The sequence below is a fragment of the Leguminivora glycinivorella genome, chromosome 17 (genome assembly GCF_023078275.1).
Source record: "Leguminivora glycinivorella isolate SPB_JAAS2020 chromosome 17, LegGlyc_1.1, whole genome shotgun sequence".
Taxonomy (NCBI): domain Eukaryota; kingdom Metazoa; phylum Arthropoda; class Insecta; order Lepidoptera; family Tortricidae; genus Leguminivora; species Leguminivora glycinivorella.
In genome coordinates this window covers 17,118,479-17,138,444 of record NC_062987.1, presented here as the reverse complement: position 1 = coordinate 17,138,444, position 19,966 = coordinate 17,118,479, and the positions used below count along the sequence as shown (strand labels likewise).

At 42.6% G+C, this 19,966-nt stretch overlaps 2 protein-coding genes across 4 annotated transcripts; one reads left to right on the top strand and one right to left on the bottom strand.

The window, feature by feature from the left end:
* Positions 1-536: 536 nt before the first annotated feature.
* LOC125235114 (probable 39S ribosomal protein L49, mitochondrial) lies at positions 537-1,478 on the bottom strand. The gene is made up of 2 exons (XM_048141550.1): positions 1,347-1,478; positions 537-1,053 (listed from the first exon to the last, which is right to left on the bottom strand). The coding sequence occupies exons 1-2, from the start codon at positions 1,461-1,463 to the stop codon at positions 589-591; spliced, it is 582 nt and encodes a 193-aa protein (XP_047997507.1). The 5' UTR covers positions 1,464-1,478; the 3' UTR covers positions 537-588.
* Positions 1,479-1,553: 75 nt separating this feature from the next.
* LOC125235113 (titin-like) lies at positions 1,554-15,173 on the top strand. 3 transcript variants are annotated; one of them, XM_048141549.1, is made up of 9 exons: positions 1,554-1,683; positions 2,255-5,772; positions 8,008-8,032; positions 10,113-10,316; positions 10,590-10,716; positions 11,240-11,399; positions 12,073-12,213; positions 13,435-13,586; positions 14,316-15,173. In XM_048141549.1, the coding sequence occupies exons 2-9, from the start codon at positions 2,284-2,286 to the stop codon at positions 15,157-15,159; spliced, it is 5,142 nt and encodes a 1,713-aa protein (XP_047997506.1). In that variant the 5' UTR covers positions 1,554-1,683; positions 2,255-2,283; the 3' UTR covers positions 15,160-15,173. The 3 variants fall into 3 exon arrangements, with proteins under 3 accessions (XP_047997506.1, XP_047997504.1, XP_047997505.1); XM_048141547.1 differs by having other exon boundaries at positions 8,008-8,074; XM_048141548.1 differs by lacking the exon at positions 1,554-1,683 and adding an exon at positions 1,697-1,867 and having other exon boundaries at positions 8,008-8,074.
* Positions 15,174-19,966: the final 4,793 nt, after the last annotated feature.

The window sequence follows — 19,966 nt, the reverse complement described above, 5'->3', positions numbered from 1 at the left end:
AATCGTAAGCAAAGTGACTCAGAAAAGTTGCTCCAACAAAGAGTGGAGTCGGATCGTAAAATCGCGTGGAGAGGCCCAATGCCCAATGTGCCCGGATGTTGTACGGCTACGTAAACCTTCCGCCGACGCGCACGCCCCTAGCGGCGGCTGAACGAAGTTAACTTCATGCCGCATACAACCGGCAACACAGGTTCTGCGGCGCTTTTAAAATATTATTTACTGAGATATTTATTTTGTTAGGGATTTAAAGAAAATATTTTATTTCTCTTTTTGCTTTTGGTTTCATTTATAAGTACAGATAACTGTATCGCATATTGTTTAAACCTTTTTTGGTACCATTTTTTATTATTTAAGGAGTTAAAATCAGCCGTAAAACAGCTTTTTTGTATCACAGACTAATATTTTTTACGAAAAACATAGCTTTTAATTAAAAGTGACAACTTTTAACACTAAGCACATTTAAAACTCATAGAAATTAAGACGCATTAGTACACCTATTAAGGATTTCGGGAATCGGGGAAAATAAACAAATTACATTACTATCTCATTATAACATTTTTATTCAGAACTAACAATATTTTAATTAGATTAGAAACCCTTGGAATGTGCCCAATCACGTAGTTCATTAACGTAATCACCTTTGACTTCGATAAAGCGACCTAGTTCATGGACCCTTGTCTCGACGTATCTCTTCATTTTCTCTTCCAAAAGTTCCTTAATTTCGTCATTCATTTGCCAAATGTCGCCATCAATTTTTTTGATCATTGTTATTTTACGCCCACCTTTAAATGTCTCACCTAAATAAATTGGCAATACATGATTCTTCGTTCTTGAAATGAAATAAGGTAGTTCTAGTGCTTCTTCTTTCGGGGGAACCCAACCCGACGGGTAGTTAGCCTTGGGCTGGACCTCCGGGATGGTTTCGAACGGTAATAGTCTCTCCACATAAGTCCATTCAGCGGGATTTTTCACTATTTCATATTCATACTGTTCCCTAATTTTATGCACTAATGGAGAATTTTTATAATTTGAATAATTTCTGGATACTAAAACCTGAAACAAAGAAAAAAAAAACGTCATTTTCATATTTAATAAGAACCCACATGACACAATGAGTTATTATAATAATCAAACAACCTAAAACCTGGTGTTAAAATGCAACAATATCAATAAAACCTACACGCAGCGTCGCTTGTCATCGCTCATCAATCAACGTCATTCTGAAAATAATGCGACGCGAGCGAGGACGACTTGCGTGCCCCACCGTACACCCATAGTTCTGTCACATGTTGCAGTCAAAGCCACATTACAAGACGACGCGAGTGAAAATATAATTAAAAAATTACCGATAGTGATTCCGGGGTGAGTTTTGTACCAAAATCTGCTGCGTTGTTCAAGATTTGTCCAGTTTTTCCGGTAAAAAGTCGCGCAAACGCGCACTGTGCACGCCACATCGCCGCCATTTTGAATAGCGAATAGAGCGAATTGCTACAAGAGCAATAAGAACTATATTATTCGTTTCGAAGGAAACATAATGGCGGACGCCTGCAGACATTTGGGCTTTTCAAAAATCGTTTTCTAAGTTTAAACGCGTGTTTATATTGAACTTTTTCGCAGATTATGGTGCATTGTGTGTCTAATTAACCTTTTATTGTGGTTTTTGGACGTTTCGTTGGATAAAATGTGAGTATATTTTGAGGAGATTGCAGAGGTGCGCCACGGCTAGGGAAATGATTTGGGGCTTTCGTTCGCTCGACGCACACGCACCGTCAGCTGGTAGGTGGCGTTAGGTGTCATTCGCGACTAAGGCCACCAAAACATGACTTTTTCATGACTTTCCGGCGCAATTTTCTCACCAATAAGCGATGTAAACAAGTGTTTTGGCTTATTTTGAATCGTTTTAAACAATTGTTTGTAAACTAGGCCTCGTATTTTACCATGAAATTAAATCAATTTAAACAAATAGTGCGCGAACTTGTTGGATGTTCCGATGGCCCAGCTTTTGTTTACGACGATTTGTCACTCGATTTATTTCACGAAATAAGTTTCCGAGGACTTTATTTTATATTATAGAATTATAGAATGCAATTTAGTGGTCTTTTAAGTATTAAATTTAGTAAATCCCGTTATAATATTCTGAAACGAGCGATACTTAATTTTATGTGAGAAACGATCTAATTCCAGTTATAACTAAATTACCACGTCGCTAATTTGGATTGCGGGGTGCTACATTGTATTTGTTATTGTGTTTCAGGTTAGAAATGTGTCCATTAGAGGCGTATTATGGCTCAATGTCGTTCTAACACAAAGTTGAAGGATTCCTTGCGGCTGAGAAGCGGAACTAGCTCTGTAAAGAACGACAGTGGCTGTGACCCTAGCCCTGAGGAGCCGCTGGCTGACATCACCTTGCCGGAGTCAGACGGAGAGGAACACAAGTCCTGGGCCACTTCTTCGATCACTCTCCGGTCTAAATCCAGAGCTGACAGCCAGTCTGTACCTGATGTCGGAAGTACGGGATCGTCTCCCACCACACATTCCATCATGAAAACTAAACAGGTTAAAGATGAGCTGGACAAGAGCATCGATGAGGAAACTACTATAGAACCTAAGACCCGACAGGCCAAGAAGAAGGCCTCTGATATCAGCGAAGAGAACAAAGCCAGCCAAGATGAACCCAAGACATCCAAAGAACCTAAGAAAAACTTAAAACCCAAAGCTGTTGTCAAGAAACGACCGCTGGGGATCCGGAAAGCCTTGAGAAGCAAAAAAGTTATCACTACAGCTAAAAGTAAACTTAAGAATGTTATAAAGCAGACCGCCACTAGGGGCAGAAAGCCTGTGGTGAAAACTGAACCTGATAATTCTCAAGACAAGGAAATTGTTCCACTGATACCTGTTGCTGAAATTAAGAAGGAACCGGTTGACGAAACCACTCCTAACTCTAGGTCCTCAAGTCCTAAGACAGCTGGCAGGAAACAAAGACTTACATCAGACAAAATCATGCTCAAGTCAGTTCTTGCAGAGTCACCCACAAGCCTCTTGGGGTCTCGGACCAGCCCCTACTCAATGCGCTCTGAGCGCAGCAACAGCCCATCCTTGGTTGAAAATAAAAATGTTAGAAGGGGAAAGCCAAGAAATGTAAAAAGCAAACTCTTAAATGAGGTTGTTATGAAAGAACAGAATAAGCGACGCAGGCTACTTTCTGATTCAAAGACTAGCGATACCACAGATGCCTCCGAAGACTGTAAGAAACTGAAGCGAGGCCGCTCCTGCTCTCGGGAGGGCAGTGAGATCTCCAAGTGCTCTGACATCACCGAGTCGGATGTCAGTCTCTCTGAGACTCTCACAGACGGTGATGGCAAGGAGCTCAATAAAAAATTAGAAAAGCCTAAGACTGAACTAGATTTAGATTTTGAAAATAATGTACAGATCTCTATTACAGAAAAAGTGCCTTCTCTCATTGATCCTAAATTAACAGATCCCGTAACGGAACCTAGCCGTAACACTAATGAAAAGAGCAAGAAAAACACGAGCTTAAAAAGAAGTACTTCATTAGACTCCGACAACAATAATAGTAATAGGCTAAAGTTAGAAAATTTAAATTCATCAGAAGACAAGAAAGGGAAGACTGATAAAGACACGCTTCTGGACGCCCGTAGTAGTATACTCAGTAGTATGTCCAAGACTTTTAACACTAAGGAGGTAGCAAAGAATTTGAGGAAAGCTAGACGAGGACGAAAGGTGGCAGCGGCGGCTCGCCCGCGCGTCGGCCTCCCGCCGGCCTCGCGCCGCGCCTCGGCCGGCCAGGCCGACGACGCCGACAAGGCCGAGACCCTCGAGACCCTGTCCAAGGAAATCGACGATCTCATTAACAATTTGGACCAAAACATAGATCGCGACCACGAGATGGCCGGTGAGACCGCAGATGAGGTGCAGACCAAATCTGTCTCCAAGTTTTATGGCCTGTCTAAGCCACTCGGAGACAACAATAGCATCATCACACCGGAGACGCCCGTCAAAGACAAAGAGACTCCTTCCGTTACGACTGACAGCACGCCGTCTAAGACTGATGACAGTGAAAATATAAGACTACATTATGAAGAAGACTCCCTGGAAAAGGCGACGGATGCTAACAAACCAGAAATCAGCTATAAAGTCAGCTCGGTTGCGAGCATAGATAAACTCATGGACCGATTGAAAGTTTTTGAAGAATTTGACAAGAAAAGACAGAGACAGGAGTCTGAAGTTAGATCGACTGACAGCAAAACGGTTATGGTTACTAATGACGTCGTTTTAATAAACAAATCTGGAGCAGACATAAAGCAACTAAAAGACGTGCAAACCGTAAGATCTCCTGAAAGACCTATAGAAAAGGAAAATGTGCTGAGCTGTTTTGAAAACAACTCTGCTATATCCATAGTAAAAAGAGACCAAGTTAGAAAATCTATTGATATTGACTTACCTAACTCCGTAACTTTAATCAAGAGGAATAGTTTTAGTTCAAGGAAAGAATCTACAAGCTCTAATCATTCAAAGGAATCTGATGCTATCAGCATTTTTGAGAAATCACTGGGCAAAGATGTGACGTTGACTGAAATCAGGAAATCTGTGGACAAATCGGCCCCTACTACACAGGTGGATCTGCACCAGTTTGCCACCCTACATCCTAACAACCCCACGGCTGGGCTTAAGGGGGTTGTTTTGGATACGAGTCAGATATCAATAACACCTCGCGTCGTGGACTCGAGTCTGCGTAGATCGAGAGAATCTCTATCTCGCAAAACCTCTGAATCAGCTATAGAGCCAGAAGAAAAGATGGCAGTTCTAGAGAAAATAAGGTCGCCTCCTCCTCAGATAAAATCGCCACCGCCAACCCCGATAGCAGTGGCACCGCCGGCGATCTTAGTGGCCCCGGCGGCGATCGTAGTAGCACCGACGGCAATTGCAGTAGCACCGGCACCTGTAGCCGTCAAGTCCGCCGAAGTGAAGCCTATGGAGACTGAAGCCCTCGCGCCTCCTCTAGAAAACATCAAAGTTGTTCCTGAAGACATATCTTTGGCCACTGAAATCCCGAAAGTTGTTAGTATTGTACCTGAGAAACTCGCGGAGATTACTCCTATCGTGCAGCCTGAGGCCTTAAAACCAGAGCCTGAAAAGCCTGAACCGATGGCTGAGGAGATCCCCAAGGTCGAGAAAGTAGAAGAGAAAATGGAAATTCCCGAGGAAACGAAACAAGAAAAAATTGAAGTCCCTGAGGAAATTAAACAAACGGAAACTAAATCAGAGACGCCTGTCGAAACTAAACCACCAGAAAATAAGCTATCTGAATCCGCCGAACTGGCTAAACCTGGCAAGAGTCCAGGAAAAGCCGGTAAATCTGCGCGTAACTCCACGGAGAGCCAGCCGGGCCCCAGCACGATGTTGCACGAGACGCCCGAAAGCCAAAAGCGTAAAGAAAATGTACTTAGAACTCTCGGTTTATTGACTCACAAAGCCGCTAAGGAGGCCAAGATAGAGAAGCTAAAAGAAAAACAGCGTATCGCTAATATGAATATGATAAAGAAGTCTAAACAGGGTTCCGGGGATTATACAGGGACGTTGAAGACCGTTATAAAGCTGAATAGGGGCGGGGCGGATAGAGATAAGAAGAAGTACAGGAGTTCGTTGAAGATGACGTTCCAGAAGAGCAAGAACCGAGCTGGCAAGCCGGCGCCGGAGCTGGGCGACGCGGCCGCCGAGGATGATGCCTACTACACCATCGAACGGAAAGAGGTGAGCAACGTTTTCACGTCACTCTCATTATTTCTTTGAGCTGAATTTACACCTGCAAGTTGTTGCTATAAGTTTTGAAACAAAGGTATATGCAAGAAAGATATTTGCCATATTTGTGTCTCAAAACTTGCAGTATTGACTTGCAATTGTAAATTCAGTTTTACTTTCAGAAATAATTGACCAAAATTGAGAAGTTAAGATTTCAGTTAGGTGTACATTGCATTTCATTTAATTTTATGGGCTAATCGGACCCTAAGGGACTATATACACACAGGCGACGCCCCGTCGTAAGACGCGGCGCAGGCGGCAGGCTCCACGCCCCACATCCCCGCTGCCCGTGTGTATTTTACGCCTAAGAAGGCCTAATATTTTTTTGTAATTGATATTACTTAATTACTTATTCCCAGTCCTTTCAGAAAAGTCACTAATTCTCTGAAATTCAAACTCATATTTAATGGTGCGACTTCACCACCCGACATTCCGGTTAGAGTCATGCCAACCTAAGCTGTCAGAGATTTTGATATCGCCACATGTGCAAGGGTCAACCGTTTCTCTACGGATGACACGAGAGGCGTGTCATCAGTTTTTTTACGTGTGGCGTATGACATACGAGGCCTGTCACTTTAAAATCAACAAAAAAAGTTGTTCGCCGCCGTAGCGTAAAATTTTCAAAAATGGAACACAACGAATCGGTTAAGCAAACATCGTAACTTTATTAGTTTGGCGTTTAAAATAAGGACTAAGGGCTGCTTAAAAACAAGGTTTGTTTACATTGTCCGAAAATCCACTTGATGACGACTTACGACCTTAGGCAGCGTTCCCACTTAAGCGTCGCGTGTCTTGGGGCGCGCAACGGACTTCTCCGCCACGCCGCCTGACGTAAGACGTGGCGCGCGCCGCGCCGCCTGGGGGCGCGTCTTACGTCCTTCCTACACAAAATGTACTGAGGAGACGTTTTTTGAATTACATTCAGGCGGCGTGGCGCGGACGTCCGTTCCGCACCTCAGGACATGCGTCTCTTAGATGTGGCCGGTCCCTTACATAGATCCGCGTGGAGTGTTATGCTCGAGTCTCTCATGACACTTACATGAGCTTCAATTGTTTGACATGCACGCCGCGCTCCACCGCACACCCAACATGATCGGGCACTCGAGCCTCTGAGGCGGTCAACAGTCTGTCGCGAAATGAGGTCACGGCCAGTGCCCTTCTGGTCTACGCCGGACCCTCTACGGATCTACGTCGTAGCATTGCAAACTGCTACTTTTGAACAATGTGCATGCTTATATTTATTACTTACTAGCTTTTGCCCGCGGCTTCGCTCGCGTTAGAAAGAGACAAAAAGTATTAGCCTATGTCACTCTCCATCCCTTCAACTATCTCCACTTAAAAGAGCACGACACTTCGTCGCTCCGTTTTGCCGTGAAGGACGGACAAACAAACAGACACACACACTTTGCCATTTATAATATTAGTATGGATTATTATTTTATCAATTACTCGGCATTGGCACTTGGTATAGTGTGTTTAGGATTTAAAGGTTAAAAAAACTGTGGCTCCGTTTCAATATTCTATGTTGAATGACTGAATCTAGATTGACGCATTATTATAACATCTTTCTGGCACTAGTAATAGGACCACAATAGAAAAAACACTATACATTATTTATGTCGTCACTTCACTTGAAAATTGTAGCCTACTTTCAAGAAATTAATGACATAATTCTGACGTTTGGTAACTTGTCAGAAACCGATACTTACTCCAATAACTTAAGTAGGTACTCGTACTTTTCACCAATAAAAAAGGTAGTTTTGTTAAATTGGTTATTGGCGAAACAATAAATTCAGATCATTGCAACAGGCTGATCAATGTACAAAAATTATTGTCTAAGTTTTCTAATGGGATGTATGTACTATCAGCTGCAAAAGTGCATGGCCAATTTATCAATGAATTCATTCACAATGTCTCCATACACTTTTGCAGCTCATAGTACCTATACTATTCATGCTTTTACCATCCATCACTGACTCGCTATTATTCCTTTTTCATTGCGTTATCCCAGCATTCTACGGTTCATGAGCATGTGGTTCGGACTGGCAACTATTTCCAGAATTTGGTGTAGGCACTAGTTATAGTTGTACTAAAATGATGACGTTTTCGCGGATACCTCTCGTTGCGTACAATTTTCTCGACTTCATTGTAAATGATGTATCTAATATCAGTATTATTTGTTCACAGGCGTACGCGGCAGCCGGATCAGAGGGTGGGCACAGAAAGTCTTACAGTAACCGCCTTAACAATCACGGTGTGTGGCTCTTACACTCACCCGAACACACGCTAGACGCAAACGCAACTTCATATTTCATCATTTTTCAATGTGGTATATCACGGGTCGCCAAATGACGGACCGTGGTCCGCATCCGGGCCGTCGACCTACCTAATGTTGACCACTTCATTGTAAAGACGTTCGGCGGGCACTGACGGATATTCATCTTATTCTTAAATACAATCAGGACCTCTGAAGAAACTAATTGGTGACCCCTGTGATATATGATGGTCGCTATAGTAATCAGGCCAAGTTGCTTTGACAACAACTTTGACACCACAAACTGCATAAGGGTTATCTTAATGTCAAACTTCTCAAAAATAAAGACATTTGTCCCCTTATACATGTTTCTGAGGTATTGATATGATGGAAAGGGACAAACATTTTTATCGTCTTGTCAACTTCAGTAAACGTTATAAAGGGAATAATTTAACCCATGCAATGTCTGTCCTATTACAGTCGCTGTTAAATTAAGACATTATAAAGTTATTCGTTGAAGGTATAATTCTTCTAGCGAGATCTTTTCTTCGTTTGCGTCTAGTTGTATATTTACCATAAAAATACCTAGAAGTTTTATAATTCCATCTAACTAAAGAATATTTTAAAATCATGTAAACTAACAATGGTTTGCGATAAAACAGGATAAGTTTCTGTTTCAAATATCTAAAAACTTCTGGGTATTTACATTTAACTGATTAATATTTTCTCTCGGCATTATGATTGGTTTAAAACTTGTTTTATTAACTTGGTAAAAATTACTGCATGATTACAACCATAGCTGGGCATTAACTCGTTAATCCGTTAATTAACGAAGTTAACATTTCGATTAACGGATTAACTTTTATGTTAACTTTAAAAAATGTTAACGGACTCGTTAACTTCCGTTAAATTCCTCAGAGTCCGTTAATCGTTAATCCAACACGCCACGCTCCAATTGCGCCGCAAAAAAAATACGTCATGAACGCTATTATAAAAGCCCGAACTACGGCAAATTCTAAGATTTACCAGTAAATTCTAGATATTAGCGATTCCGATCGCTAAAAGCGCGAAATATTACTCAAATAAATATTGTTAACGACGCTTCGCTTTCACCAACGTCGATTCGGTGAGTCCTAGGTTTTATCATGGCGACTGTACTACTGTCAGAGCAGCAAATTAGATGATGACGTAAATTGGGATTTACGGCCACATTCACTTCCCTAGAACTTCCTCACCGCCCCGATACCACCAACATCGCGCTTTCGCCTGCTGTGATCTTTCAGCTCTCCTGACACAGCTCTCGGTAGTAGCTCTCAGGTCACAGCACAGCCTTCCATATATGCAGCCAAGAATTCTCTCTAGACACGCAGGAGCTGTGTATGATGATCGGGTAGCTTTTTGGCAACCCCAACAGGAAGTGACCATAACAGGGAATACCCTACAGTAAAATTCTTTTTACGCGTTAACGGATTATCGATTAACTTTAACTTACGTTAAATTTGTTGAAATGTATCGCTTTAACGATTAACGAAGTTAACTTTTTTAGTAACGGATTAACGATTATCGAAGTTAACTATTTGATTAACGGTGCCCAGCTGTGATTACAACCACACGACACATCACATAGTCTAATTAAGAGAGTTCTAAGCATGACAGTGAACTTTCCTATATTTTCATAAAATTAACAATAACAACAGATGACATGTTTATTTTCTATAAGTCTGCTCATTGCATTTTATTAATTTATGAACTTATGTTTGCACATCATACTTTTTTATATTTTAAGATAGATTAGGCCAACCTTCCTTTGAGCTGTCTTAGCAATTGAATCCTGAAACAGTTCCTTTTTGGACAATTTGAGAAACCCTAAACAGATAAAATTTAAAGTTCGATTAAAGTGCTAATAATTATAAAATCTATTCAAGCCGACAACTATCCCTTACAAAATTCACACCAAGCAATATTTTTACAACTCTTGTATTAGATATATCGCTTCGTCAAGCGATATGCGTGTCCTAATCTATTTATAACCCAACAGTGGAAGCTGAAGCAGCCCCAGAGCCCGAGCCCAAAGAGACCCTCAACCTGGTGATCCCGGAGAAGGCCTCCTCCTTCAGCATCCACCCGGGCCGCTTGTGCCAGGACCAGTGCTTCTACTGCGGGGGCAAGTTTGGGCTGTTCGACACTCCTTGCCACATCGCACAGATGAAGAGTACTGAGCGACAGAAGAAAGTTTTGGACAGTAAGTATTAGTTCTTTTATTTTATTGCTAATCAGAAAATGTTTTGTGCGTAATATTTCAGAGTTGTTTTTACAGTAATTTCATTTGTTCGTTCGTGTCGGTAAATAAAAACCGGTTTCGGGATCGTTTTTTTGGTGTTTGTAAACTGATATTCAACTTGACTCATTCACCATGCTTGCTGTTAAAATGTGGGATATCTTAATGGTCCTACAAGCAACATATCGAAGTACTCACAGATTTTTGCCTGAACTTACGTAAACTTGTTTATTTCAGACGAGGAGCGCCTGACCATAGACAGCTGTCTGTGCGACGCTTGCTACCGTCATGTCGACAGGCGCGCCAACTGTCCCTCGTACCGCAAGCGAGCCCCGAAGCCGCCGGGACAGCTTCCACAACCACAGTAAGTTTCTACCATAGACAGTGATATCACAATGATAGAGTGTGACCAGAGACAGCTGTCTGTGTGATGCTTGCTACTGTCATGTCGACCACCGCGCCAAGTGTCCCTCTTACCGCAAGCGGGCCCCGAAGCCACCAGGACAGCCTCTGCAGCCACAGTGAGTTTATGTATATTAGCCTGTCCACCATACTGCAGTCCTTGCTTTTCTTTGTTTCACAGATCAGTTAGATCACAAAATGTTTCATTCTTTCAGAGTTTTAGGTGGAAGCGAATGTCTACTGATTTAATAGTTTTTCTTTGATTTATACCATTTCTTTGAGCTTAGAAATTGTTGACTTTAACTGTTAGTTGTGCTAAATCGACTAAGTAGTATCTACTTATTTTGCGAGAAGACGAGGTTATTTTAGCCAGCTGTTCTATGCAATCTGGCAGTGTACTTTTATCGTGCGGTTAGCATGCGTAAGACCTGTTTACTACTGTAAAACATATCATAATTGAATTGTTATTATTTTTCCCTCCATAGACAACCAGAGAAACCGCCGAGTCCGTCAGTGGAGCCGTCAGAGTCGGACTCGGACGCGGCGCTGGGCGCGCGCTGCCACGCCGACGGCTGCGGCGCCGCCGCCGCGCGCTCCATCCGCCGCAAGTGGCTCATCAAGATGAGAGCGCCCGTCAGCAAGCTGGTTAGAATCTGATATTACACTCTTTGGATCTTCAGCTAGTACTGTCAGTGAGTACACAGAGAAGATGAGAGCGCCCGTCAGCAAGCTGGTTAGAATCTGATATTACACTCTTTGGATCTTCAGCTAGTACTGTCAGTGAGTAGACAGAAACGCGCCGTCCGCCGCAAGTGACGGTTCATAAAGATGACAGCGCCCGTCAGCAAGCCGGTTAGTACACTATACTGTACCATGTGGGACATACAGACAGCTAAAGAACCCACCGAGTCCGTCAGCAGAGCCGTCAGCGCCTGCCTGAAACCGGCACCCGACACAAGGGGATCATCAAGATAAGAGTTCCCGTCAGGAATTTCGGAAGTGATTTTTAACTCCCGACGTAAAAAACGACCAGGTGTTATAAGTATGACGTGTCTGTCTGACATCGTAACTCCCGAACGGATGAACCGATTTCATTTTTTTTTTTCTTGAAAGCTGAGTTAGTCGGGAATGTTCTTAGCCATGTTTCATGAAAATCGGTCCACCATGTCGGGGTTTTTTTCTAAATTTTAATTTTGTGGTCAGGTTATCGTCTTAACCATTTACATGTTTGATCTTCTAATCTCTGACTACAATATCATAGAATTATTTTAAAACATTGATATTCTTAAATGTATTGATAAGCAATGTTTGTGAACAGCTAAAGCTCCAGAGCGACTACCCGGGGCTGCACACACTGGGGCTGTGCGCGGCGCACCACGCGCTGCTGGCGCCGCTGCTCGCCTGCGCGCTGTGCCGCCGCCGGCTCACCAAGCACCAGCACGTGCACATCCTGCACCAGGTGTGTATGCTGCATACAGCTACACCAGGGCTGCAGTATAAGGACAACTCAGTAGTTGAGCATTTCTTTTTTTTTGCCATTAAAAAAATTTTGATTGTTTTAGGAATTTACTCAGAATCACGAGTACTTTCAATCTCACTGGGAGACAAAAAGTGTCCCAGAATGTCCATACATTTTTGTTACTTTCTCTTTCATTACCCCATACAACATGTACGGAAAATGGTAACAAAAAAAACATACTGGACATTTTTTTTAACTAATAGGAATTAGGATTGAAAAAGCTAGTAATTCTGAGTAGAAATAGCATTTTTTTTTTCAAAAATATCACACTTCATAAAAAGTGGCAAAAAAAAGAAATGCTCAGTTAATCTCCGGCAGCGGCAATCGTTATTTGGCTCTCTCGCACGCACCGACCTTGGACACGGCAGCGCGGTGCGTACTGACGCGACCGGCATCCTCCGGTTCCGCATGTACTCTCTGCACCTCGCTGCGTTTTGGCTGCGTGCGAGCGCTACTCAAGGACGAACCGCGCGGCGCAAATTTTGTTGGAAGAATTATTACTGGTTTTATACTGTGCTCAGGGCTGTGCACCGTGCAAGCACTTCTGCAAGCCTATGTACATACTTTGTATAAAAAGGCCAAAGGGGTCTAGTTTTCTCTGCAGCTGACTCTTAGATTATACTACAAGTCTATCGACAGCTCAAACTACCCTTTTAACTAGACTACCCCGGTTACACATACTAGGAGTACCGTGCAAATCCTGCCATCCATACAAGTTATAGAAAGATGCGTTGTGTTTGTAATTGTATCTACACTAAGCGCGATGATTTTTGCGGAGTTTACAACGTTTTGGACGCGCGTTATGATTGCGACAATTTTATTGTTTGGTTTCTCAGTATGAAAATAGATTTAAGCTCAACGAGGGTGCGGTGTGTTGGTGACGGAAGGACCTATGGAACTAATTTGTTCCGTCTATTGTCCTTTGAGTCGTCGGCAGCCCGAACCCTCCTTAGAACTTGTACACTCCTTTTTGTGTACTTAACACACCAAAAGGGAATATACAAGTTTCTAATGGGTTGGCAACGCGCATGTGACACTCCTTGAGTTGCAGGCGTCCATAGGTTACGATGACCGCTTTCCATCAGGCGGCCTGTATGCTTGTTTGCCACCGGCGTAGTATAAAAAAAATCTCATTATGTCACCTTTGATTTTCATCCCCAGGGTCACACCGAAATCAACCCTCTGCTGGCGGCGGCTGGCATCCCCGTCGAGTTGGCAGACAAGCCGGTGTTATGCAAGTTATGCCGCTACTACACGACCCTGCTGCGTCGGCCAGACGACAACCCGGCGCACGCGCGACAGTACCGCCGCAGGTGTGTATACTGCTTTATTTTATTGCTACACCACGTTTGTGTATATGGTTTTATTTTTACCTAGCACATATACAGCGTGAAATAAAAAGAATCGGCCATACTTAGCGTAGCGACTTTTGAAGGTCATAATAAACAACTTTTATTATGGGGTCAATGCTGAAATCGCGAAAAAAATGTTCCATATAAATAAGCGACATCACGTCAATCGGAATGTATGGAACAGGCAAGTTTTTTTTACGATTTCAGCATTGGTCCCATTGTAAAAGTTATTTACTAAAAGTACTACTCGTCCTTTTTATTTCACCCTTATTGCTATCATGATAGTTGCTTTTTAACTACACTGAGACTTTACCACGTGCTGTGGAAACGGGAGCTAGCCGCCGGGAATAATAGAAACAAAGGCCTTTGTTTAACAGATTACGGCTAAAGCGAAAAGTTCATCTCAGAAAATTAATACTATAGCTTAATTATGAAAAGTGACTGAGTTACTCTTTGAGTTACGCATTGGTTGCTCAATATGACCCATAATCGCTTTACACCGTGAGGAAAGAGTTGTAATTACATACATCAGTAAATTCGAGTTATTTGTAGTGACATCTAGCGTAGAGTTACAACTCTATTCTTCTTATTCCTCTATGATTTACACCCATAGATATCTATTAAATGACATTGCGTCCTCTAGATACGCAAAAAGTGAATAAATAATCACACCATCCATATTCTCCCCAGGCTTCTCCAAGTGCACAACATTGAAGTGCCACCAGAATCGGAACACGAAGGCGAAGAGCCGCAACTGGCACTCGAGGGGCGCAAGAAGCCGCGCTCCAAGAACAAGCGCAAGCCCTCCGACCCCGACCAGCCTCACAGCGACTCGCCCGACAGAACAGCCAGCCCCGACAAGGACAACACACCCAAGCCACAACCTGACGAGGAAGACATCGAGAGCCTCATCTCATCCAACAAAATACTTGTCCCTAACGCTAAACCCTCCGAACCAACACAAAGTGATGGTTCCGACCCGGATGCCTTTGACAACGACCCTGTACTCGACAAACAGACCGAACTACAAATCTTACTTCAGAAACAGAACAACCCCGCACAGTTCATGAACCAACCTAATCTAACACAGAAGCAAAGAAATATACTTAAAGTTCACCATCTCTCCGGAATACAGAAACCTGGTCTACAGCAGAGGATAAATGACAAAAACGCGCGACGACTACACAAGCTCGGACAGATGATTGTAAAACAGGACAAAAAGAAAGACGATGAAGTATTCGATCCGGAAAAATCTAAAGATGTTACTATGAAAAATTTGTCTATAAATGAGGAGTGCACCATTGAGAGCATATCAAATAAAAAGCCGGCCGATATAAACACTTTGAAAAACAAATGGCAACAGTCTGAAAGCTTTACACAAGTTAAGAAGAATCTTAGTGAATTATCGAAGAAGCTGACGGTTGAAAAAGATCCTAAACAGAAGTCTGAGGTGAAATACTTAATCCGGTTAAAAGGCTTGAAACGAATCCGTCTATTTCAGTCCGTGAATTATTCCCAGGCGAAGAGGAAATGAATCTACAGTGCAACATAGAGTTCGGGAACGTTAAAGGCGTCACTCCCGAAGGCTGGGAGAAATGCAATACCACAATACAGTATGATGTCGAAACAAAGAAGCTATGGAACGACCTCCAAAGACCTTACGGAAACCAATCGAGCTTCTTAAGACACTTAATTCTTTTAGAAAAATACTTCCGAAGCGGAGATTTAGTTCTAGCGCATAACGCGTCCACAAACGCCGCGAACTACAGCGATTCGGTCCAGAGCCGGCTTCGGGCGTACGATAACGTAGTGAACGACGCCCCGAGGCGAAGCGAGCCGGCGATAAGTCTGATAGAATTCAGGAAGAAGCCGGCCGTTAACGGGAAAAGCTTGCTAAAGACGAGTCAGAGCGCGGAGGATAAGGATCCTAAGAGGTTCATGCCGCCGCCGCCGCGCTACCTAAACCTAAGCCGAAGGAGAAGAAATCTAAGCCGCTACCGCCGGAGCTGATAGCCATTAACACCCCTAACGCTCAGGGGAGGAAGGCTATACAGAACGTTTTACACAACATCCAGCAGTTAGTTAAAGGGGTGTCCGCGTCTGATCCTACCGAGGTGGCGGCGTCGCCCGTGCCCGCGTCGCTGCCGCTGTGCCGGTGCCCGTGTTGCCGGTGCCGTGCCCGTGCTGCCGGCGCCGGTGCTGGCCCCGGCCCCGGCCCCGGCGCCGGCTCCGGTGCCACCAGCGCCGGATAAGAAGAAGGAAGACAAGCCGCACACGCCGAAAAAGCAGAAGACTACGAGCAAGCCGTGGCGGCCGACGCTCATGCCTATTACGCCGGTGAGTTTCAATATTAATTCACTTAATACTTAAGCCTTCCAGAAGAAAAACTTTTATAGTGCTTAACGGTTTATCAAATAGCCCCAACGTTGGCTTTCCTTTTGCTTTCCCGTTCATTTAACTTTATTTAGCATGTACCTATTATTTTTGCCAAAACCCGATAAGGGCAAAAACCCCATAATTACAATTTATCGAAGTTTTGAAGTTAAGAGAATCGATGGTCCTAATTTTTATAAGTTTGCAAATAATTAAGTACCTATTGTAAAAATTGTTAGTCTGTTTGGAAAGAGAAGAGTTGTGGAGTTATGTATCAAATATTTTTTTCAGTACATATGGTGCTTTTTTACTTTTATCCACTAGTGCGAGAAGTGGTTCATTTCGTATCAGGTCGAAACTTCAGAGGACTACTACTGAAACTCAGAGACTACGACTCACGTGTGAAAAGGAAATTCTTTTTGCACTTGTATCGTAATGAACTATTATCAAATATTTTCTAAAACGATATTTACGAATGTTTTCATCAACTTTTTAGAGCGTATTGTTATTCGTCGCTTAACTTACACTTCCTTCTTTTCCCAGGAAAACGTCGCTCGAGCGGCTCGGGAGCCAATCCAGACGGCAGTCGATGGCCGCCGCCTGCCCAGCCTCGTGAAGGTGATGTCCTCCGGCAAGCAGTACCACATCACGCTGCAGGACTACAACAAGATGTGCGTCATGCGCCGCGAGAAGCTGCAGCAACTCGGCACGACGACAAACCTAAGAAACCAGAGACGGAAACTGTCGTCACCGAAGTCCAGACCTCGGCCATGCTCGGAAACGGAGGCACAGTCGTCCAAAACATCACAGAAAATTCCGAGAAGCTAGACGTACACGGCTCCAACGCGGCCACCATATTGAAGAACGTCGGCTTGAAGAATATAACTATAGCCCCGATCACACCCAAAACCGCCACAGTGACGTCACAAACTTTCCCAGCGCCGGTCGTCACTTCACCATCCCTTCTCGTCACATCGACGCCTCTAAAACTGCCTCAACTCGGCCCAGCGGTCTCTATAACCAGCGAGGCCGTGCTCCCGAGCTTACCCATAATAGCATCGAGCCCGATGATAATGCCAAAAATCCCCAAATCTTTAACTGTGATACCGCAGTCGCTGAGCGTCTCGCACGCGCCGAGCGGCGTAGCGACGCCGGCGCCCGACGCGCGCCCATAACGAAGCCTCATCTTCCTGGTCATGTAGCGCGCTCCCACGCCCGCTCCCCCGGGCCTAGTGAGTGACAGTGAGTGACAGTGACGTGATAGTGAGTGACGAGTGACTAGTGAGAGCCGGACGACAGTGTCGCGGCGCCACCGTGAAGCCTTATAATTATACCGTGTACATATAGTTAAGGACTCGACGACGTTCGTGTTTAATATATCATATACTCTCGATTATTAGGCTTTGTTTTTATTTGCGCAAATGATGCGAACCTTTTACCGGTGCCGGTTTCCTTCTGTGCTGATTGACTGATTAGTAAATTGTACTATATTTCGGTTTTTTTGCATTAGAAAGAAAGTAAACGTTTCTAAGTATTTTATTAAAAAATAAGACACGAGTAGGTATGTTACAATTATTTAACATGCTCATTTCTGTTATTTTGGTGTCTTAGTTTGATATTTTTCAATTTTTCGATTTTGTTATTATTTTTTCTAATGCAATAAACGAAGTATACAAGATATCAGGGAGGTTGGAGTAGAATATAATACTGATTGGAATGGAATGTGATGCCTCGAAGGCAAAATGTCGCTTTTGGAGCGAAAACTATAAATAATCGATTACTCTGTTGAATTTTCTCTAGAATTTACTATATTTTTATATGGAAATGTGTCTCTCGATTGATCCTAAATCATGTTGAAGCGTACGGAGCCTGACCGTGGTACACTAGGTATAGAAATGACATTTATATTTATTATCAATTAATTGCAACTATGGGGTAAGCGGGCCAGTAGCCGGCCGACACTCTAAGTGATAAAGTGACTTAGCTGGATTATGGGCACTCCCCGCCTTGTGATACGATTAAATGTTCTTAATAGTAAGGAGTGGTGCCAGTAGGACCGCTTACCCTACCTAATTTATGTTGGAAGCCACAAGAAGACTTAAATTGTCTAGTCGGCTAGTATTGCATTTATAATTTATTGCTGACGGCCTCGCACTCGTATCATTTGCGCGACTATGGACTCGATGTAGCGTTACTATAGTTCGAATTTCACTGAAGCATATTTTTCCATTGTAATAAATCCTGTTTTATGAAAACTAATTCACATGTATTCATAGCGTAGCGAATAGCACTAAAAATCTACCAAAAAAAAGTTATGGTCCACGTATTTATGATGGTTTCAGTACATTGTATTAAGGAAACTATATTTTAAAATAATGTTTTATTTTTATCGAATTGCATATTTTTAAGGGTGACAATCGTAATTCATTGGTCCGCTTAATCGATACATAACCTAATTTTATATTAGCTTACAATTAATTAACAGATTGTTAGATAGGGAGCAGTGCCTCGACCTGTATAGTACCGCACTGTATATAACCACCACACAGAATGGATAGTTCCGACAATTTTTATATTAAAAGCTCGTGTTGAGAATAAAATTGTATGTTAAAAATACTTATATATATTGTTGAGAATTAGTAGTACATATTTTATTTTTGGTCCATCGACATAGAGTAAAGGTCCAATGTTATCGATGATATGTTGTGTATGGAAGCGTCTGCCGAGGCGTCGGCGTCGGCTCGATCAATAAATGCTCATGATGATATTCTTCTAAACTTTGACCTCATTATTTCACCTGACACGAGGCTAACCAACGTGGCAACAGCTTACGCTGCGTAGAACGAAACGCAACTCTCACTAATATAAAAGAGAGAGACAAAGCGTTTTTTGTCGTAGCTCAAGCGATTGCCACTTGGTTAGCTTAGGCTGGCAGACCTGCTAGCACGAGTTGCGATCTCCGTACATCTCTTTAAGTATGGACTCTCGCAAGGACGCATCTCATGGTGGTCGGTCTGCCTGATTTTCCTTGGGTTTGTATGATTTTAGCTCAGATTTTGCACAAACCAATAATAAGTAAAAACCATTTTAAAGCGAATGACTCTATTTAAAAATAAAATTTTCAAAGATTGATTCAACCAATAAGAACTTGCGGTAAATGATAAAAGTAAAGCTAGGCAAGGTTTTAATTGGAACTACTAAAATAACTGAAGTATAGAATCGCTCCTGATTTCAAATTATTAATGTTGATCATTGGCATCGAAAGTAGCTTACAAAGATCTAAGAAATAATAATATGGAAATACAAAAAGATATCAAAACAAATGAAGTTTTATTTTTAAAGTGCTAACGTACTTAACGTAAACTTATACATTTTGCACTACTTTAAGCAACCTAATCCAGACAGGCAAGTATGGTCGCGCAATAAATGATAAAATATCTGGCCGTCCCTATCGCACTATAGTAAGTGCGATAGGGACGGCCTGATGTTTTATCGTCTATCGCGCGACCATGCTACCCGTGCTGGCTACAATGATTTTGAATGTGCCTACCGTGCTTTCTTTTTCTGAACAAGTAACGTAAGAATAATATATAACATGAGATTCTTATGTCTTATTCTTATATTGGGATACTTTGTGAAATGCAATCAAAGACACCTCATCAGACGCATTCCATGTTATGGCTTAAGTACATTAGTTTGATCGTTTTGACATGATAATGGTACGAAAATTTTGATGCATGATAAACCAATTTGACCTTTGGCCCTACCGATAGTAAAAGCAGAGTATGCAACAGGCACAGTGATACCTATCACTTTCAAATAATAGTTTATAAAATACATAGTATTAAGATGTCACGTATCAGTGTAGTCATGCTGCATACAATAAAACTTCGTTCCAACTAAAGGTACCAGCTGTATTATAATTGTGTAAACATCGCAAGCGACCAAACCAATGTAGTTGAGCCATC